Here is a 23196-nt window from a genome sequence, read left to right as displayed (position 1 = left end):
TTGGGGAAGTTGAGTTGAATTAAGTTGTCCTTGATGCATCCATTGGAGTGAGTGTGTGAATGTTAATGTGAAGTTAATGAAGTACTTAGGCATAGAATAAAGCACTTGTATGAATACTTGGGTGAATAAGGCTTGTAGTAAGAAAGAGTCTTGAGTGCTATATACCATTTACTTTTTGATAAAGCTTATAGTTAGGGAGTGCTGGATCAGGTGACCCTGAACGGATGGTTCTAGCAGGCTTAGGCTGCTGGAGGGGTTTCCCACGATTCACTCATCTGACTTTTCTGTGTGTTTATACACCACTGCTGTATTTAATAATCAGCAATTATTAAACTCTGGCTCTCTCTCCCATAGTTTGCCACTTTTCATGTCTCTCTCTGCTCTCTTCTCTTTCCCCTCACTCCCAACCGGTCGCAGCAGATGACTGCCCCTCCCTGAACCTGGTTCTGCTGGAGGCTTCTTCGTGTTAAAAGGGAGTTTGGTTGTTGGGGTTTGATTGTTTTATTTCAAACTTGTACATATAAATGAAATAAAATATATTGCACTCGTTCCTGGAATGAGTTCTTGCCTCAAGTGGAGGAGTTCAAGTATCTCGGGGTCTTGCTCACGAGTGATGGGAGAAGGGAGCGGGAGATCAACAGATGGATCGGGGCTGCTTCTGCAGTGATGCGGATGCTGCACCGGTCTGTCGTGGTGAAGAGGGAGCTTAGTGTAAAAGCTAAGCTCTCGATTTACTGGTCGATCTACGTTCCTACCCTCACCTATGGTCACGAGCTTTGGGTAGTGACCGAAGAATAAGATCGCGAATACAAGCGGCAGAAATGAGTTTCCTTCGAAGGGTGGCTGGTCTCTCCCTTAGAGACAGGGTGAGGAATGTGGCCATCCGGGAGGGGCTCAGAGTAGAGCCGCTGCTCCTCCACATCGAAAGGAGCCAGTTGAGGTGGCTCAGGCATCTGACTATGATGCCTCCTGGCTGCCTCTTAGGTGAGGTGTTCTGGGCATGTCCCACCAGGAGGAGGCCCCGTGGTAGACCCAGGACACGCTGGGGAGATTATATCTCTCGGCTGGCCTAGGAACACCTTGGGGTCACTCCGGATGAGCTGGAGGAGGTGGCTGGGGAGAGGGAAGCCTGGGCTTCTCTGCTTAGGCTCCTGCCCCCGCAACCTGGCCCCGGATGCAAATTGGCAACAGCCCAGGACTCAAACCCGCTTCGCTCGCATATGTATGTGATCGCCGGCTTCACCACTAAGCCACCCGGGCGCCCCACCCATGGCTTCTAGTTGGGAAATGTCCTTGTTGTGGTTTTTGGGATGCAGTTTTCCACTAATTTCTCAATTAATCCCACAGCCACTTCTGTGAACATGTTGATGTCACTGTTGAAGCTGTGTCAGAACATATCCCAGTCTGTGGTGTCAAACATCTTGCTGAGATGCCTCTGATTAGTCAGACTGTTGACGTCACCATCATTTTTTTTTAATTAATATTTTCCTGTACACTGAAAATTCTCATAAGAATTTGCACCAGTATTTAGGCCCGAACCTCCCAACGGGATCAGCGGGATCATTAGCCTGCATACAAAAAAAAGGTCACTGACGAGCACAAAGTAAAAGACAGTGTTGGTCAGGTCAAATGCTTTCTGAAAACCTATAAATAGGGGTCACTGTAAACAGCCTAATTGGCCTAAGTGTCCTTCATTCTTTTTCAAGGTTTTATAGAATATTAAACAGCGTTGCCATAGCAACATGCCGAATTTGGCCTTGGTTTTTTTTTTAATCTCGCTGCAAAACATTTTCTGCAATCATTCATGCATGCTCCAGCTTGCCTGAAATTTGAATCAATGCCTGAAGTGTCTGAATCTAAAACTGGGGATACATGGCAATAGGTGAAATAGCGCCCCCTATGAAACAAAGATTATATGAAGGTCAATAATTTAGTTTCTCAGAAATGCATGAAATTTGGTACAAACATTCTGTAAGTCACTCTAATCAAAAAGGTCAATGAGACCCATGTCACATTTTGTAAGACATTGCCATGGTGATGCCCCAAATGCCCCATTTTATTCTTATGGGATAAAGTGTAATTTACCATTTAGTTTTTCAGACATGCATTAAATTTTGCACCAACATTCAGTAGGTTACTCTGATAAACAAAGTCAATCATGCCGTGTCATATTTTGCATGTTGTTGCCATGGCGATGAGCACACTCTCCCTATGGGTAGTCAATCCATTCACTGCAGTATTTCATTTGTGGCATCTATTTAAAGGGCTCTAAATTCAGCGAGGGCCTATTATCGACGTTTGTGGCTATCTTTCTTGATTACATTTATTTGAGAAAATTCAACTACAACTCACTTACTAGTATCAAGAAAAAGGTGCTTGCCCTATACCTACATGAATGAATATTGAGTAACATATATTTGTCATTATATTAATATTTATATTTATTTAAAATTTTTAAGTAAAGTTCATAGCCAGAAATATTGCTTTCATTGAAAGTATGTCTTACTCTTTACTGTTAAGTAGATCTTTTTGCTCTTTTACTGTTTTAAATTACTTAGTTTTTACCCCTCAGCCAGAAAAGACTATTGGGTATTGTTGTCACTCCACTGGATGGGCAGCTTTCAACACTGTGAACATGATAACTCGAGAACGAGGTGCCGTAACATTTTCAAATTGATACCATAGGTGCATCTACTAAAAATCTCAGATGACTGTGAGTCTTGGTGACCTTTACCTCGAGTAGAAATGAGACAAGGCCAAGTTTTCTGAAAATCCTGTGAACACCATAACTCAATAACAATGTCACCTAGGATGTTTAAATTGATACCATAGGTGTATTTACTAACCATCTCAGATGAGTTCAAATCTCTGTGACCTCAACCTCAAGGTGGCCTCAAGGTCAAGGTCAGAAGTAAATTTTTCTGAAAAACTTGCAAACATGATGACTTGGAAAAAAAAAATGTGACCTAGGATTGTGAAATTGATTCCAAAGATGCATCCACTAAAAATCGCAGATCAGTTTGACCGTTGGAAACCTAGACCTCAAGGGCAAGTTTAGAGGTCAAGTTTTCTGAAAATCTTGTGAACATAATGACTCTAAAGATGTGACCTAGCATTTTTGAATAGATATATGGGTGTATCTACTAGAAATCTCAGACGACTTTGAATTTTGGTGACCTTGACCTCAAGGTCAGAGGTGAAATTCTTGATAACACAATAGCTCAAGAAGGTCATGTAGTATTTTTTTCAGCCATGCTATAGGATATTTGATGAGGAAGGATGTCATATATGCTTCTCATACTGATCTCTACTATATATAATATAGATATAGATATAATCACTATAATATGTACTATAATATGTGGTATACTGCCTCCCCAGGCTTCTAAAGGGTTGCTCTGACAAGAGTGGGATTTTCTCTCCCCCAACAACAAAGATGTGCTATTGTTTCTGACTCCTCATCATCTGAGAGACAGGCTACGGGAATCCTGGAGGTCAAAGCACATATGCATGTCCATGAAGTAACGTGCTACCAGATTTTTAATACAGCAGGGCATGTAGAAGAACTCCGTGGCATAGTTGATCAACTGGTGTGAGACTGATCCATATGCACTGGTGAGGTCAAGCCAGATGATGTCCAGATCTGTCTTCACTCGTCTGGCCTTCTGGATCTGGTCCCAGATCAACGTAGCATCCTCTACACACCATGGGAAGCCTGGGACTCCCACCTTCTGGTATTTGGTATTGATGTAGCCATTTTCCAGCAGACAGGTAATCATCCTTCTGTCCAATACTGAGAAGAATATCTTTCCTTCCACATTAAGTAAAGCAATGCTTCTGAATTGGCTGATGTCTTTAGAATTTGCTTCCTTTGGGACAAAGACTGTTTTTCTGTAGCCCCTTAACTGGCCAGGGCCCGCTGATGGCCGTTTGTAGTCCCTTTTATATGGCAGGCTAGACCCTCCCATTTTTATTGACACCTCATTCGGCCAATCATGTAACTGGCTGCACCAAATCACCTGACAATGCTACGTGACGCCCTCTGAGTATCACTGGCGCTAGCAAACCCATTTCTTAACATGATTGGCCGAATGAGGTGTCAATCAAAATGGGAGGGTCTAGCCTGCCATATAAAATGCACTTCATTCAGCCGGCGGACCAGACGCGGCCAGTTAATAGGCTATGAAATGGGTTTTTCAGAGCCAATAATAACCAGAAGGTGTTGTGTAGTTTTTGTCAGGTGATTTTTTTCTGCCAGTTAAGGGGTTAAGGTCTCTCACTCCGGGTGTTGCCCCATGGCCTGGGTGGCCCCCAGAACTGCTACAATTCCCTTGTCTAGCCTCGGGGCCTGGGCAGCCCCCAAAACAGTTTCCTTTTTTATTGGACTCTTGTGCTTCCTGTTTATCTTTTGTTCTGTTCTGGTTTTCCACCTCCCCTATTTACCCTTCTGTGTATTTTTAATCGCTGTCTCCCCTTGTGAGAGCAACTGTTCAGCTTCCCTAGTGTTTTCTAGCTCCAGTGTTTCTTAGTATGTTAAGTTTTAGGTTTCAGTAATTTATAGTTTTCAGTTCCCTTTTTGCACTTTATGCTTCACATTTGTATTTCTGCCTTCAGCCTAATAAATGGCTCGCTTTTTGTTCAACTCACCCTGCCTCCATGCGTCTGCATTTGGGTCCTCAATACAAACACTGGGTCTGCACATCCTGCAGACCTTGACATATGATGAATGCATACCCTGAAAAGTCAGAAAGTACATAACAAAGACTTAAGAAAACGTTAAATGTAGGGTTTTTTAAGATTTTTAAGATTAGCCTTAAAATTTAATGGCCGGTTTCCCGTTCATGGATTAAGCATGGTCCTAGACTAAAAGGAAAAAGTCAATGAAGACCACAACAGGAAAAAATATTTCGTCCAGGATTAGACTTAATCACTGTACGGGAAACTGGGCCTAAAAGTTTATAGTTAGGGCTGGATCAGGTGACCCTGAACCAGTGTTAATTTTGACAGCAAATTTTGATTTAGTTTTAGTCATAGTCTTTTGACAAAAATGTAATTTAGTTTTAGACATAATTTAGTAATCTGAATAGTTTTAGTTTTAGTCTAGTTTTAGTTGACTAATAAGCGTAAGAATATAGTCGACTAAATCTACATTTGATCCAGCTGACTAAAGGATGTAAAATGTAAATGCTTTTTCTTCAGTTCCCTTGAATCAGTCACTATACACACTTACATGAAATTAAACATTTATTAAAAGTTATGGAATATTACTAATGCTTGAAAGACCAATACACACACAAAGATATTGAATAAACAACATCTTTATTTACCTGACCTTGTTTATTGAGCACAACAATGAAATATTTATGAGTAGGCCTGCTCTGCCTGAAAAATATTGCATTTTTCATAATAAATTGCATATTACATTCTTTAAAAAATTAAGTACGTTAAAGCAGCAGTGCCATTAGTGCAAGAATAAACACCAAACATAGCTAATGTATTAATAATTAAGTATTCAGAGGCTAGTGTGGCCTTCCCGGGTTTAGATCAAATTTGTGGAACTGTCTCACTCTGTCACATTAAATCAGTTCTGATTGGATGTTGTCCCCGCCAACCATTTTCGTCTCATTTTCATTCGTTGATGAAAGTATCAATTAATTTCGTCATCATTTTTATCCTTTTAGGTAGTTTTTATTTAGTTATCGTCTGGTTTTTGTCATGAAAAAAAGGGTTGTTGGTGAAAACTATTTTGAAAGTAGTTCGTCAACGAAATTAACACTGCCTTGAACCATCCCTTAGTTATGCTGCAATAGGCCCAGGCTGTTCCCATGATGCACTGAGTATTTCTTTTTCATTCACCTCTTTTTACTCTGTTTATACACCACTGCATTTAATCATTACTTATGATCAATCTCTGGCTGTCTTCCACAGTATATTTTTTGTCCTGTCTTCCTTCCCTCACCCCCAACCAGTCGTGGCAGATTACTGCCCCTCCCTGAGCCTGGTTCTTCCTGTTAAAAGGGAGTTTTTCCTTCCCACTGTCGCCAAGTGCTGCTCATAGGGGGTCGTTTTGACTGTTGAGGTTACTTTGTAATTATTGTAGGGTCCTTACCTTACAATATAAAGTGCCTTGAGGCGAATGTTGCGATTTGGTGCTATATAAATAAAATTTAATTGAATTTAAAATGAGGCTCTCAACAAATGTGTGCAAAGTGTGCCACAACCTAGGTCAACATGAGTACAAGCAAGTAGTGACCAACCTTGACCATTGTGTAGATGTTTCAGTCTATAGTGCTTTAAGAGTTCTAAAGGTATTGGTGTTCTGAAGCTGCAATTTTTGCATGACCATCTCATAACATAAGAGGCCTACTATATCACCTGACAATACCAGTGCTGAAACCTGTTAGTCCGTTCACTGTATTGACTCCTCCTAAATATAAGGTCAGCCTGTAAGAAAAACACAATTTATATTAAAACAACAATCTAAAATAATAAGCCACATTTTTATGTCATTTTGTACTGGGGGTGGCTTTAGCTTACGAGGTAGAGCAGGCCACCTACTAATCAGCCTAGGCCTTTAGCAGCATAACCAAGGGAGGGTTCAGCATCACCTGATCCAGCCTTAACTATAAGCTTGATCAAAAAGGTAAGTGTTAAGCTTAATCTTAAAAATAGAGAGGGTGTCTGTTTCCTGAATCCAACTGGGAGCTGGTTACACAGAAGAGGGGCCTGAAAGCCACAACATAGAGATGATTCCACTGTCAGAGGCCATGAGAAGATAATATGTAACCTTCACTGTTTCTGTACTGCGATGAATTCTGAAACCTGACTGAAACTCTTCAAATAAGCTGTTTGCTGTTTTACAACTACTCTTTCAAGAATTTTTGAGAGAAAAGGAAGGTTGGAGATTGGCCTATAATTGGCTAAGACAGCTGGGTCAAATGATTTTTAAGTAATTGTCATGGTCCTGGGCCTTTTGCCCAGTGTTCTTGTGTTTTGAGGTTTTGTCTAATTATTTTGTGATCCCTGGTTTTTGTTTTCTTGTCCACTTGAGTATATTTAATCATGTTTTCAGTACTGCTGCTTAGCTCAGTTCCTCCCTCTGTGTTTGGGCATGTGTCTTGGTTCTTTGTGTTTACATTCATTCTTATGCCTGTCTCTTATATCAAGTCTGTATTCTTCTCTCCATGTTGTTTCCTGTTTCACTTTTTCAGACTTTGTCTCTTGTCCTCTGTGTTTAGATTAATTCCTGGTCTCATTTCTGTGATTACCTTCAGCTGTGCTCCCCACCTGTTGCCTGTTCCCCTATTATCCCTCAGTGTATTTATTGTCTCAGTCTTCCCATGTCCTTTGTTGTGTAGTCATCATTGGTTTCCCTCCTGCTGTGTGCTTTTCTGTCAGTCTGACCTTCTAGATAAAAATTAGTTTTCCAGTTTATGCTGCTCGTCCAGTTCTGTCAGTCCTGTGTTCCAGCAATAAAAGCTGAAGTAAAGTTGTGTTCTGTCTGGAGTCCTGCTTTGGGGTCCTCACCCTGCCTACATGACAGTAATGGTTTAATTACTGCCACCTTAAAAATAGTGGTATGTAACCAATTAATAAAAATAGGGTCTAACAGACACGTTAATGGTTCAGAAGAAGTAACTATTGAAGTTAACCAGATCAGATCTGAGGGGGGCCCAGAGAAAACCATAGATTCTGACATTGGTTTGACAAAGTTACACACCAATTCAAGTGGCGCAGTAGGTAGGTGTTCACCTCACAACCAGAGGGTCGCTGGCTTGAGACCCTGTCTGAGCGCATGCTGTCATTGTGTCCCTGAGCAAGACACTTAACCCACATTGCCTAAATGTGAATGTGGTTGGTGTTTGGTGTTTGGTGTTGGTTGGAGGCCGCAGGCGTGAATTAGCAGCCACGCTTCTGTCAGACTGCCATAGAGCAGCTGTGGCTACATTAGCAGCTGTAGCTGCTGGGGTGGCTGTAGCTCAGTAGGTAGAGCAGGTCACCTGCTGATCGGAAGGTCAGCGGTTCAAATCCTGGCTACTCCAGGCTACATGCCAATGTATCCTTGGGCAAGATACTTAACCCCAAGTTGCTCTCCGACCGTTCTGTCGGAGTATGAATGCGTGTGAGTGTTAGTTAATTAAAAAAGCACTTAGCTTCGTAAAAATGGAAGTGCTTGTATGAGTGGGAGTGCATGGGTGAATGTAAACAGGCTGTATAAGCGCTTTGAGTGCTCATACTGAGTAGAAAAGCGCTATATAAGAACTAGTCCATTTACCATTACCACCACCAAGTGTGATTGAGGTGTGAATGAATAGTGTGTGGAATTGTAAAGGGTCTTTGAGTACCGTGAAAAACGCTATATAAGTCCAAGGCATTATGATTATTATTATCTGATCCAGTGACGGGGGCCTAATTTGCACTGACAACACTAAGCACAGTGAGCACTCACTAAGTACAGAAACAGCATTTCACTACATTAAATCACTGAAATCACCCAGTGTATTGCTCAGATTACAAAATAATGTAGTTACTAGTCAACAGTAACAAAAGGAGAAATCTGATGAGAATGAAGCAACAACTCCAGAACTGGAAATAAGTGAACAAAAAATAACTCATCAACCTGTTTGAATTTTTCTCTGTGCCCTGTTCTTCCTCTCAGCTCTTAGACTGTTTTGTCATCCCAGTGGTCCTGCTGCTGTCCTGGTTCTTTCTCTTAGTGAGGTACAAGGCTGTCCATTTTGTCGGGACAGGTCTGTGTTTGCTTGGCATTGGCTGCATGGTAGGAGCTGACGTCCTCCTTGGTCGGCAGCAAGGCCTTGGCAAGTACCAAGTACACATTGGCAAGTACACCCAAACACTTAAAACACAACACATAACAAATATACAGAACATTTGATTGCAGGCAGCTAAATCTTCAAGGCCCAGACCTACCAGTAATTTGGTATGATAAATGATGCATTAATGTGGCCCACTCAGGGTGCATGCATGTGCAGAGTGCTGCCAGTTTGTTGGGTGTCTTGTTCTTTTGTTAGTGTTGATTCCTTCTCTCTTTCTCACTGGAATTTTCCAGGAGAGCAGAAGCTATTTGGGGATCTGCTGGTTCTGGGAGGAGCTACTCTGTACGGAATCTCCAATGTATGCGAAGAGTTTATTGTGAAGAACTTGAGCCGTGTGGAATTCCTAGGCATGATGGGACTCTTTGGATCTTTCTTCAGTGGTATCCAGTTGTGAGTTTGTGTGGGGGAGAGACATGTTTTGAGGTCATTTGTTTGAGTATTTCTACTTTATCCTGCTCGAATCTTCAGCTGCACTGCATTTTGAATATTTTAGGGTTTTTTACCTTACAATATAAAGCACCTTAAGGCCAACACGAACCTCTTATTAAAAAACCAAACACCATTGAAAGTTTTTTTTGACTATACTAATGCAATTAACAGTCTTCACCCATCCTGCTTGCTGTATTGGGTCCCTATAACTTCATCCTCTTCCCTATAATTAAATTGAAATGCAGTCATTTTGTGAATGCTGCTCTGGGAACTGTGCACCTTGAAAGTGATAACAGTCAAATTTCATCTCATTTCTCTCAGTCACAAAACTCTGTGATTGCGCTATGTAGCTATAAGGTAGATTAAGTGGGGGTGTGAACTACTTAGATAAAATGAACAATTTGGCTGATAAGTTCTGTTAATGCAGACTAGTAAAAGTTGTGAGATTTAACACCAAATAACATCAAGACCTTAGTGGAACTCTAGTTCTCTAAATATTAGCTAGTGCTATGAACTGAATGTTGGTATCATGCTGGATGGTTTTTGCAGATCATACTGTTCACTCTGTAAATCTCTGTGTTTATGTTCTGTTGCAGGGCTATCATGGAACACAAGGAGCTGCTAAGAGTGTCCTGGGACTGGAAGATAGGTAACACTAGATATACACACACAAGTTTGACGCATACCCACAGTAATACAACCCCAATTCCAAAGGTTGTGATTCTGTGTAAAATGTAAATTAATCTCATTAACCCGAAATTTAATCAAAATAGAACATAAATGGTAAATGGACTTGTTCTTATATAGTACTTATATAGTACTACTCTACTTTGAGCACTCAAAACACTTTATTCAACATGCCTCATTCACCCATTCACTTCTTTCTATGGCTAAGTGCTTTCTAACATTCACACACATTCATACTGACGGTTTCATCAGAGAGAAACTTGATGTTCGGTATCTTGCCCAAGGATAATTTGGTATGCAGACTGATATATTTCAAATGTTTATTTCTTTTATTTTTGATGATTATAATTGACAAGTAACGAATACCCCAAATTCAGTATCTCAGAAAATTAGAATATTGTGAAAAGGTTCAATACTGAAGACACCTGGTGCCACACTCTAATCAGCTAATTAACTTTAAACACCTGCAAAGGCCTTTACATGGTCTCTCAGTCTAGTTCTGTAGGCTACACAATCATGAGGAAGACTGCTGACTTGACAGTTGTCCAAAAGATGACCTTTGACACCTTGCTCAAGGAGGGCAAGACACAAAGGTCATTGCTAAAGAGGCTGGCTGTTCACAGAGCTCTGTGTCCAAGCACATTAATAGAGAGGCGAAGGGAAGGAAAAGATGTGGTAGAAAAAAGTGTACAACAATAGTGATAACTGCACCCTGGAGAGGATTGTGAAACCAAACCCATTCAAAAATGTGGGGGAGATTCACAAAGAGTGGACTGCAGCTGGAGTCAGAGCTTCAAGAACCACCAGCACAGACGTATGCAGACATGGTTTCAGCTGTTGCAGTCCTCGTGTCGAGCCACTCTTGAACAGAGACGGCGTCAGAAGCATCTCGTCTGGGCTAAAGACAAAAAAGACTGGACTTCTGCTGAGTGCTCCAAAGTTATGTTCTCTGATCAAAGTCAATGTTGCATTTCCTTTGGAAATCAATGTAGCACAGAATCCACGCTGGCTGAGGTCCAGTGTAAAGTTTCCACAGTCAGTGATGGTTTGTGGTGCCATGTCATCTGCTGGTGTTGGTCCACTGTGTTTTCTGAGGTCCAAGGTCAACGCGGCCGTCTACCAGGAAGTTTTAGAGCACTTCATGCTTCCTGCCGCTGACCAACTTTATGGAGATGCAGATTTAATTTTCCAACAGGACTTGGCACCTGCACACAGTGCCAAAGCTACCAGTACCTGCTTTAAGGACCATGGTATCCCTGTTCTTAATTGGCCAGCAAACTCGCCTGACCTTTAACCCCATAGAAAATCTATGGGCTATTGTGAAGAGGAAGATGTGATGCACCAGACCCAACAATTCAGAAGAGCTGAAGGCCACTATCAGAGCAACCTGGGCTCTCATAACACCTGAGCAGAGCCACAGACTGATGGACTCCATGCCACGCTGCATTACTGCAGTAATCCAGGCAAAAGGAGCCCAACTAAGTACTGAGTGCTGTACATGTTCATACTTTTCATGTTCATACTTTTCAGTCAGCCAACATTTCTAAATATCCTTTTTTTTGGGTCTTAAGTAATATTCTAATTTTCTGAGATACTGAATTTGGGGTTTTCATTAGTTGTCACTTATAATATCAATCTGTGTGTAATGAATGAATATAATATACAAGTTTCACTTTTTGAATGGAATTACTGAAATAAATCAACATTTTTTTCATGATGTTCTAGTTTTATGACCAGCACCTGTATACCTTTCAGCACTGATGGTGCGTTTCCAATCGTGTAAGCTTCCAATTCCATAGGCACCAAGCGCTGATAACAAGCTGGATGATGTGTCCTCTTTAGTCCAGAGAAGAATTACAATTTTGATTTATCTGACCACAGAATAGTTTTACAGTTTCTCTCAGTCGATTTTAAATAAGCTTTGGCATGGAGCAAATTCTAGTGTTTCTGAATCATGTTCACATATGGCTTCTTCTCTGGATGATGACCTTTGACCTGCTTTTGTGGATGGCACAGTGAACTGTTTTTACAAACAGTGATTTGTGGAAATGTCACTTAGCCCATGCAGTGATTTCCATGACAGAATCATGCTTGTTTTTAATATACTGCTCCCTGCAGGTCTGAAGATCATGGGCTTTCAATACTGATTTTCAGCCTTGCCTGAATCTCCATGAGATTTCTCCAGATCCTCTGAATCTTTTGATATTATATACTGTAGATGACGAGATATTCAAAGTCTTCACAATTTTATGTTTGAATAAGATTATTCTGAAATTCTTCCACAATTTGTAAATAGTTTGTTTTTTGTCTTTTTGTGGACTGATGAACCTGCCTAGCTTTACCTCTGATTTACAAATTGCATTGTTTTTATTTAGATTTTGCACAGCATCCCAGTGTTTTTGGAATTGGAGTTGTATTACCATGTAATCCACAAGTAACCCAAAATTAGTTTTAAAGATAATGTTTGTTTATTTAAACATTGTTTCCCATAACTGGAAAAATATTTGGTATGATAATATTAAATTCAGACTTGCCAAATCAAATCTTGGATAATTTAGAACATTTAGAACTAAATTGACAACCTACATATTTTATTTTAAATTTAATAATAATAAATGTTCATAATAAAACATTGCAACAGAAAATTACTGCAACAGAAAAAAGACTTCTGAATAGACTGAATTGAAGCAGGCTAAATGCCATCACTTCTAAGACCCTAGAGAGATCTCCACTGGTATTTGCTATTTATGCTATCAGAATGTCATTTTTTTGTTTTCTAAATTTCTGTTTTTTTAAAATTGATTTGAACAAACTAATGAAAACCAATGATGGTACTCTTAAGTTAATATTATTATAATATAATAATATAATAAGCACCTTGAAGCAACTATTGTTCATATTTGGCACTATATGAATAAAATTGATTTGAATTGAATTAAATTGAATATTTTGTTGCACAATCTTTTGAGGCAATCAAGTAATTTCTGGAACACTCAACGAGACGTCTGTACCTGTCGATAGGCATTTTGGCCCACTCCCCATGAGCAAACTGCTCCAGTTGTCTCAGGGTTCAAGGGTGCTTTCTCCAGACTGCATGTTTCAGCTCCTTCAGCAGATGTTCAATAGGATTTAGATCCGAGCTCACAGAAGGCCACTTCAAAATAGACCCTTTTACAGCCTACGTCATCAAAGGATGCGTGCACATTTTGGCAACGGATGTGAACTGCTACTCCATTCAAATCAATAAGAACGAGGAGACTGCGCAGCATTTAAGCATGATTTAAAAGTGATATCAGCATCAAAATGTCTGCTGTTGCATGTTTGGCTGTCAGAATTTCTACTCTACCAAAAGTGGACCGAAGTTGTACCGAATCCCACGGGCTCACGTGGGAAAACGGAGGCGTCTGTGGTTGCAAGCCATCAAATGTATTGATAAAAATTGGACTGAGGACATGATCAGGACTGAGGAGAGGATCAGAAATGCTCACGTTTGAAGCGCCCATTTTATATCAGGTAAAGTTATTTATCTTCCGTTGTTTATACCGGGATGTCAGGTATCTAACCTAAACAGTATTAGCTGGTAGGCTATTTGGCTTTTAAACTGTAGTGTGCCTGGCTATTTATGGGTGAGGCATTGCTGGACTCAGAGAGTCCTGATTTTTAAATTAATATTTAATCGCACTATAGATTACAAAATGCAGTGCCAGTCAAAAGTGTGACCAGACTCACATGAATGGTTGAGCGAGTCTCACAGTGTGACTGGAACAGTATATATTTTTTTCATTGTAAATCAATAATATCTGCAGCCGGAAAACTCTTAGCAAGCTTGAAAAGCAATTTGACGAAGTACTCACGCTGCCATGCAGGTACAGTCCGCTGTGAGGACGTAGTTCTCTGACTTGTTTACAATGACCCGAGCCTCATACACAGCGCTCCTGTTTCCTTGTCTTTCACTTGGAAGAACTTCTGTCTTCAAGACACAAAACTCCGAGTCTGTGTCATGATATTTGGCGTTCGGTACACGGCTGCAAACATAATTGTAAGCATCCAGTGACTTATATGCGCTGCAACTTCTCTCCAGTGTATACGCTGGGTTTCTCCACCAAATACACGTATATATCCACCCACGGATACTCGGCCACTTGCTAACATACCACAGAGATCGGAGTCGGTTGCTGGTGGTCAAAATTAATTTTTGCAGGTAGTTTTTACAATCTTTTGTGGATAATCCCTTCTCCTACATTGAAACGCTATTGAACTCCGTCGTATTTCCGTTTCCAAAATGCGCGCACATCGCTACCTATGTCATCATTGTTTACAAACAGTAAAAGGGTCTATAGTCTGGTGTTTTGTTCTGAGCCATTCCTGGGTGTATTTAGCTGTGTGTTTTGGGTCATTATCCTGTTGGATATTTTATTGCAGAGGGGTGGCTGGCCTCTCCCTTAGAGACAGGGTGAAGAGTGTAGCCATTCAGGAGGGGCTAAGAGTAGAGCCACTGCTCCTCTACATCGAAAGGAGCCAGTTGAGGTAGTTTGGGCATCTGTCTAGGATGCCTCCTGGGCACCTCTTGGGTGAAATGTTCCACTCATGCCATATCGGGAGGAGGCCCCATTGCAGACCCAGAACTCACTAGAGAGATTATATCTCTTGGCTTGCCTGGGAATGCCTCTGGGTTCTCTCGGACCATGGAGCTTGAGATGTCTGGGGAGAGGGAGGCCTGGGCTTCTATGGTTAGGCTGCTGCCCCTGCGACCTGGCCAGATAAGCAGAGGAAAATGGATCGATGGATGGATGGATTAGTCTATCCTGGATGTAATAAATGCATGAACTAGCTTTTTAGCATTACACTGACCAGTGATTTTGGCCTGAATTATGCTTCTGCATTGGGTCTTTGCAGGGCCTATGTACAAAACCAGAAATCCCCTCTGAACCTACAACGTGACCTGATGTGCACCTCTCGAGAAATGTAACATGTCACGTTGACATTGTGCATAAGAACTGTGATTGCTATGTAGGGTTCAGAGACTTGCACCTCCTAAGAAATGTTACTGCATGTAAGTACACATCAATGCAGTCTGCAGCTGTTGTAATTGGCCTGTTCAGCACTGTTAGTTTCTGCTACGCATTTCCGGCTTCTTTTTTAAAAATAAATTTAACAATGTTACACAGATTTAAAAAAGAAAAAAAAAAAGCTATGTTTGACATGGCCAGGGTTTCTTTGTGTTAGTTGGCTTGACAAAAACCTAAGGCTGTCCTACTATATGTGGATAAATTGTTCTTACCCTGCTGAAAAAAAAATAAGTGCACACGCAAAATTACCGCCACATTCATGAAACTTGCATCAGCCAATTTTGTTCTTAACACCAAGCTAGCCAATTCAGAATTTTTCTAAATCGGCATGCTTGTGCTTTTGTTCTTTAACGTGTGTACTGTCACAACCATGTCACAACCATTTCCATTTAGAATCACCAATTAACCTAACATGCATGTTTTGGGACCATGATGTAACCCAAGCAGGCAAAAGGGGAACATGCAAACATGTACCATACCACAAATAGCAGAGGTTTCCTCTGGAGTACCCACAGGCAAAAGGAAAAGGTACAAAAATGACACAAAATGTGTCATAAAATGGTATAAAGTGTGTACACCTTCAAGAAAGGAGCTCCCAGCCAAGCATCAGTATGTAATGAGTTGGGGGTGCAAATGTGTTTCCTCATATCTCTGCAATGTAGGTGAGAAATGAAAAGTTTGCATGGCTCGAGACCACAATATTTTATTTGAAATGGGCCATAATGACATAAAAAATACATTCCATTAAAAAAGTTCCCTCTTTGTGTGTTCACAGGTCTTCTTTATGTTGGTTTTAGTGCCTTCATGTTTGGTCTATACAGCTTTATGCCTGTTGTGATGAAGAGGACTAGTGCCACCTCAGTCAATCTGTCTCTGCTCACAGCTGACCTTTATAGTCTCTTCTGTGGCCTCTTTCTCTTTCACTACAAGGTAATCAAACTGCCAGGAATCACTGATTTGATGATGTGCAGACTAAAAGATATCTTATTATTAAGGCAGTAAAATTAAATTAATTGCATTGTGATATGAATATAAACTATAGTGACGTGTGAAAATGCTATTTATTACATATAAACACTTGTGCTACACTGTGCAATGAAACAAAGAACTATTTCTGGGACCACTTCACTCTAGCATTGTGTTATACCCAGTTTTTTATCTGTACTGGCAGGCAGGTGGCAGAATTTACATCATTCATACCACAATGAATTTACATGTTACTTTGTAACACATTACACCCAACACTGGTTATAACCAATTGAATCTCTTGCTGGACCCAAGAATGATAAGCAAATTTCAACAAGGCAATATTCTGATATAGAAACTGGAATGGGTGAGGTGAACACAAAAACAGGCAAGAGCTGTGCTGGCAGGCAGGTGACAGTATTCTGATGGTGGAGGCTGAATTTGGTGACGTGGCTGGCAGGTGAGTATGGATTAAGAAGACCTGGGAACAATACCTTGGCAAATGACAGACACAGAGTGACACAGAAAACAAAGTAGATCCTTATTGTCTTCACTGCTGCTGTTATGAGAAATGCATCTTCAAAGCTGAGAACTTCAAAAATGTTGCAAGAAATGTGTCAAAGCAAATAAGAAAAAAAAATAGCCACTGAAAAAGTTTAAGCTGGACAGATGTTCTGGAAGCAGTCATATATAATGTGCTTTGTGTAATGGTTAGGAGGAGGTCCTTTGTGAACTTTCAACATTTAATTAAGTTGTAACTTGTCAGCATAAGAAGCTACCACTACCTGAGCTGCTCTAGAGACAGAGCAAAATGTGTCTCCGTGAAAACCACCCCACTACAAGGGGAAGCAGTCGATCAAACCAACAAACCTTCTAATTGGGAGATGACCTGCTCGTCCTCCATCCCAAATAATATTGGCAAGCTAATGTAGTTAGTTTTGCAAACATAACATTACTCGTACCTTTTTATTATACACATTTCCCTATAACAGGTAAAGCACTGTTAAAATGCATTGACTGCACTTAACCTGCATGACAACATTCTCAGTTCTGAAGCTTATAAAAATGTTTCTTCTGCTTCTTTACCCTGTTGGTAGTGGCTCCCACCACACTAAAGCTTCTAGACCTTTTCCAGTTTTTTGCTAGTAGATAAACTAGCAAGGAGGCATCTTTATAAAATGCAAAAGTCACTAGAGATCCCATTGTTTTTCCATTGTTTGTGTGGGGTCTCTGTAGCTTTAATAAGTTTATCTATGAGTCTGTGTCAAGTCTTCAGTGAATGAAGACAAACTGACAGGGGCATACTGATGGACAAATGGTTAGGTGGATATGCCATATGAAATAAAATGCCAGCAGCAGAGATCTCACTTTGACACTGTCTCCTGGGATAATACTGATTGTTCCCATACAGTGGTACAGTGGGGTAAATAATTATTTGATCTCCTGTTGAATTTGCAAGTTTCCTCAAAAAGAAATGAACAGTCTATAATTTATATGGTAGTTTCATTTTTAATGGACAGAATATCAACTGAAAATTTAAAAATTAGAAAGATAGTGTTTATTTGTCACATGCGCAGTTATACACAGTACAATGCACAGTGAAATGTATTTTGTACCTGCAACCATATATATATATATACACACACATATAAATAAGAAGAATAAAATTATAAATAACACATAAAATTATAAATTGATTTGCATGTCATTCAGTTAAAAAAAAATCCCATACAATCAAACCAGAATTGTGGCTCCCACAGATTGGCTGTGTGCCTATGTGACACACAGATTACAATCAATCAATTACAGATATTCAAGTCAATTTTATTTATATAGCACCAAATCACAACAAACAGACTTTTATTTGTCAACTTGTTATTTGTATAAAGCACACCTGTTCACAGAATCAGTTTCTTCCATTCCCTCTCCACCACCTTGGGTGAGACCAAAGAGCTGTCAAAGGATATCAGGGACAAGACTGTAGACCTGCACAAGGCTGGAATGGGCTATAAGACCATCAGCAAGAAGCTGACAGCCCTCGGTCTGGAGCCCTGTGAGGATGATCGGTGATGGATCAGCCCAAATATAGACAGGAGGAGCTTGTTAATGATCTGAAGGTAGTTGGGACCACAGTCACCAAGAACACCACTAGTAACACACTACGCCGTAATGGATTGAAATCTTACAGTCCCCCTCCTCAAAAAGATACATGTACAGGCCCATCTTAAGTTTGCCAGTGAACATCTAAATGATTCTGAGAAAACTTGGGAGAAAGTGCTGTGGTCAGATGAAACCAAAATCGAGTTTTTTGGCATCAATTCAGCCCACCACGTTTGGAGGAAGAGAAATGCTGTGTGTGACCCAAAGAACACATCCCCACAGTCAAGCACATTATGCTTTGGGGCTGTTTTTTTTGGCTACAGGAGGACTTCACCTCATTGAGGGGCCAAGAGATGGTGCTATGTACTGTAAAATCTTGGACAAGAACCTCCTTCACTCAGTCAGAACACTGAAGATGGGTCATATATGGGTCTTCCAGCATGACAATGACCTGAAACATAATGCAAAAGGCAACAAAGGAGTGGCTAAAGAAGAAGCATATTAAGGTATTCAAGTGGCCTAGGCTGTCTCCAGACCTCAATCCTACAGAAAATCTGTGGAGGGAGCTGAAGCACGGAGTGGCCAAGTGGCAGCCAAGAAACTTAAAGGAGCCACCCTTCTGAGGAAGCTCATTTCTGCTGCTTGCATTCATGATCTCGTTCTTTCGGTCACTACCCAAAGCTCATGACCACAGGTGAAGGTAGGGACGTAGATTGACCGGTAAATCGACAGATTGGTGCAGCATTCAGATCACTGCAGACGCAGCCCCAATCCATCTGTCAATCTCTTGCTCCCTTCTCCCATCACTGGTGAACAAGACCCCAAGATACTTAAACTCCTCCACCTGGGGCAGCAACTTGTCCCTGAGGTGGCGTGGGCACGCCACCCTTTTCCAGCTGAGAATCACGGTCTCAGACTTCACACTCTGGTGTGAACCATTCTACTACAAGCTGGAGGCCAACACCTGATGAAGCCAACAGGACAGCAAAAAGCAGAGATGAGATTCTGGGGCCACCAAGGCAGAGGCCTTCTGCCACTTGGCTATGTCTAGAAATTCTGTCAATGAGCTGGTGAAGTTAAACACCCACCAGAAACGAGTCTGACTTATGGCCGGCAATACGGACCAAGCTCTCACTGCAGTTGTACAGGGACTAAATGACTCGTAACAACAGGCCAGACATACTCCCCATACTCCTGCAGCATACCCCAAGGGATGCAGTTGAATGCCTTCTCCAAGTCCACAAAACACATGTAGACTGGATGGGCAAACTCCCATGCACACTTGAACATCCTCAATAGAGTTGGTCCCACGTTCTGCAACCAGGATGAAAACCGCATGTTCCTCTTGAAACTAAGGTTTGACTAATGGACAGACCCTCCTTTCTGGCACCCTGGCATAGACCTTACCGGGGAGGCTGAGGAGTGTGATCCCCTGATAGTTGGAGTACACCTTCCAGTCTCCCTTCTTAAAGATGGGGACCCCCAGATCTCCATGCAATGTTGAGGAGGTGTGTCAACCAAGACAGCCCTACAACATCGAGAGCCTTCAGGAACTCAGGGCAAATCTTGTCCACCCCAGGAGCCCTGCCATCAAAGAGTTGTTTAAACACCTCAGTGACCTCACCCCCAGTGATGGCCGAGTCGCCCCCTCATTCCAAGACTCTGCTTCCACTACAGAAAGCGTGTCAGGTGACTGTTGTGATTTGGTGCTGTATAAATAAAATTCAATTGAATTGAATTGAAAGATCACAGGTCTTTATGAAAGATCAACAATAGGACAACCAAGCCTTGATGAATTGATGTATTGATATAAAGTTAATATTAGTGTGACCAGCATCAAATAACAAACTGTCTATCTGAACCCAGCGCACATAATCAGATTACCAGGTTCAGCAGCTAATGCAATTTTGTGGTTGTTGTTGTTTCTTTTTGGAAATTTAGAAAAAGCATTTACAGCTTCCGGTAAAGAAAAGAAATGTGTATTAATTTACATTAGTTTTATTGAATTGTCTGAAAACAAAATATTTATGCATACATTGAAGGACACATTCAGTTCAATTTTATTTATATAGATCGAGAGATAGATAAATACAAACCTACAAAATCTGACTGTCTTTATATTGCAGTTCTCGGGCCTCTATCTGTTGTCATTCTTCATCATTATCTTGGGCGTGGTTCTTTACTCCTCCTCATCAACCTATGTGGTCCAGGACCCACGAGTCTACAAGCAATTCAGAAACATAGGCAGCCAACCATCAAGCGAACTGCCCCCAATTAGTCCTAGAGTCCTGGAGCCCGCTGTCATCTATACCACCCTGAGCCCTGAGCAAGGGGATGAGTTTCCTGTTCAAGTGGCCTAAGATGATCTGGGACAGACCTTAGTGGGTTAGCATGATAAATCAGTAAGTCGGATGTGACCCCCAAGTTCTCTAAGTTGTATGCAAACAAATAGTGCTGGACTGCCCAGTCTGGTGAGCAGGGTAGCTGGGGGATCACCCAGGTAAGTCAAGGTATTCATTTCATGGCCTGAATGAAGGCATGTTGCCAGTTCTCAAGTTAACACAAATTCATGTAGCCACATATTGTATGTACTGAAAAATGACAGACCAGAATATAATTTAAATGAATAGCAATGCGAGTGAAACTGTTGAGCTCACTGTGATCAAAGACTGTGCGTAGACCATAGTGACTGTAAATGATTACTCATGTAAAGAGATGGTATTGTAATTTTTATGTAATCACCTATTTATTTTATTATTTGCAAGAGGTTATTGTAAGGATATGGATAATGGCCTGAATTGCACAATATTGCTCTTACTCCAAAGAAAAACTGATCAATCAAATTACAAAGACAAATGCGCAGTGTATGTAATAAGAATCCTCTGTAGCATCAGATTACTTAACGGGTTAGGAGAAGAATAGGTTACTCTAACCCCCTGGTTTCCTCTCCTAAATAAAAAGCAAAGACTGCCCTGTATTAGTCAGATGAGAGACAGATTTCAAAGGGGTACTCTAGTGTTGTAGAAGATAGATGATTAATGCCAAATAATATAACTTAATTTCCATTTGTTGATGTTCTTCATTCTGTTTCTCACCTCCAAAAAGGCTAAAAAAATAAGGAGAAAGTACTAACCTAATATGATGGGGTTTTTTTTGTATTTGTATAGCCCACATATGATAGCTCAGTAGAAACAATAATTCTGGATTATTTAACATTTTCATAATCTGTTGTGTTGCATACTCTATAAAACTGACCCACTAATATTAAAATAAATTGACTATGGAGGCATTTAAAAACAAAACCTTTTCTCTCAGGGTTTAAAAAAATTTTTAATAACCAAATTACCACAAACCACAAAGTAAAGGTCCAGGGGCCAGACAGGCAACACAGAATATACAGTGCAAAAAGCATTTGCCCCCTTACTGATTTCTTTTTTTTCTTTTCTTTTTTGAATATTTGTACAATATAAATGTTTCAGATAATTAAACAAATTTTAATATTAGTCAAAGATAAATACTATTTTTAAATTTTTTTCAGTTGTTAAGAAATAAAATCTCTCCAAACCTACCTGGCCCTATGTGAAATAATTAAACTGCTTTTGTCTCCCTTGGCACCAAGAACTATTGCAATAACTGGCAATGAGTCTTTCACATTGCCGTGGAGGAATACAAGTGTGCCTGAGCATGAGGGCATGAACTGATGGTTGGACATTCTCCTTCAGGATGTTCTGGTAGAGAGCAGAATTCATGATACCATCGCTGGGTCCTGAAGCAGCAAAGCAGCCCTGGACCATAACGCTACAACCCCCATGTCTGATGTTCTTTTTATGAAAATACTGCGCTAGTTTTCCAGCAGATGCAGTGGGATTTAAATTTCCAAAAAGTTCAACTTTTGTCTTGTCAGTCCATATAATATTTTACCAAAAGTCTTGGGAACATAAATATGTTTTTTTTGGCAAATGTGAGATGAACCTTTGTGTGTATTCCATGGATGCTGTTTTTTTGTCCAGTCTCTTTCCTATTGTTGAATCATAAACTTTAACTGAGGCAACTGAGGCCTGCAGTTTTTTATATTCAACTTTTCTTTGTGTTTATCATATGATTAGATTAGATTCAACTCATTGTCATAGTGCGCACAAGGCACACAACGCAGCGCAGGGACAGGGGCTCGAACCTGCAACCACTTGCCACAACAAACTGTCTGGCTCTCTTTCTTGTCTGGTTCTATGAAATTAGATTACATTTTATTTATTTGTACAATTCATAACAAAAGTCACCTCAAAGTACTTCATATTGTAAGGTAAAGGCATTACAATATTAGAAAGAAACCCCAACAATCACATAAGTCCAGTGAGTAAGCACTTGGCAACAGTGGGAAGGAAAAGCTTCCTTTTAACAAGAAGAGATCTGACACAACCACGCTCAAGGTGAGGGGAAAGAGAAGTGAGCAGAGAGAGAAAAGAGTTCCAATTAATGAGAGAAGTATTGTGTTTTATATATATATATTGTCCACCAGGTCTAAGAGCATTATTGGGCTTAATGAATTGTTTTTTGTTTTTTGTTTTTTTTTTGACTATATCAGTCCTTATTCTGTTAAAATATCATCTTGACTGACAGGAGAAGAATTGCTTGCTTAGTGATGATGAGAATGTGCTGGTCTGGTTATTTGTTCACTTTTTGAATGTGTTTAATAATCCTTCCTGTATTGTTTACAAAGAACTGTTTCGATTGGTTTTTGCATCCTGTTTGATGTACTGCTTTGGAGTTACTATCAACAAGGATGTGACTTAAACTAAATAAAGCATCTTTGTCAGAACAACCACTGCATCATCTCCATGAACACTGTCAATTTTTAGAATCTACTTTGGTATTTAGATAAACTATGAGGAAGCAGGAGAAAGTGCTCTTGATTAAATTAATTTCATTGACATAGCTGTTGTGTTTGTTTCATTTTAAAATAAGTTTTTGTGATGCTAAGTTAAACTATTTATAGAAGTGTATTTTAAGTATGGAACAAGCCATGTTGATGCCAAGCAGTACGGATCATTCAGAATGGCTGCATGGATGTTTGCTATTTTGACACAAGCTACTAGTGGAATTACTTGATC

General features: G+C 40.4%; 1 protein-coding gene across 1 annotated transcript in view; it reads left to right on the top strand.

Annotated features, from left to right (window-relative positions):
- slc35f1 (solute carrier family 35 member F1) overlaps positions 1–22743 on the top strand; it is a 36322-nt gene extending 13579 nt beyond the window's left edge. The window contains exons 4-8 of the mRNA XM_030722366.1: positions 8660–8819; positions 9071–9227; positions 9863–9915; positions 15798–15952; positions 20215–22743. Of these exons, the coding sequence (XP_030578226.1) occupies positions 8660–8819; positions 9071–9227; positions 9863–9915; positions 15798–15952; positions 20215–20448 (759 nt within the window). The 3' untranslated portion in view covers positions 20449–22743. The remainder of the gene's footprint in view (positions 1–8659; positions 8820–9070; positions 9228–9862; positions 9916–15797; positions 15953–20214) is intronic.
- Positions 22744–23196: the final 453 nt, after the last annotated feature.

The sequence above is a fragment of the Archocentrus centrarchus genome, chromosome 24, assembly GCF_007364275.1.
Source record: "Archocentrus centrarchus isolate MPI-CPG fArcCen1 chromosome 24, fArcCen1, whole genome shotgun sequence".
NCBI classification, from domain to species: Eukaryota; Metazoa; Chordata; class Actinopteri; order Cichliformes; family Cichlidae; genus Archocentrus; species Archocentrus centrarchus.
This window is presented reverse-complemented; position numbering and strand designations above follow the sequence as displayed.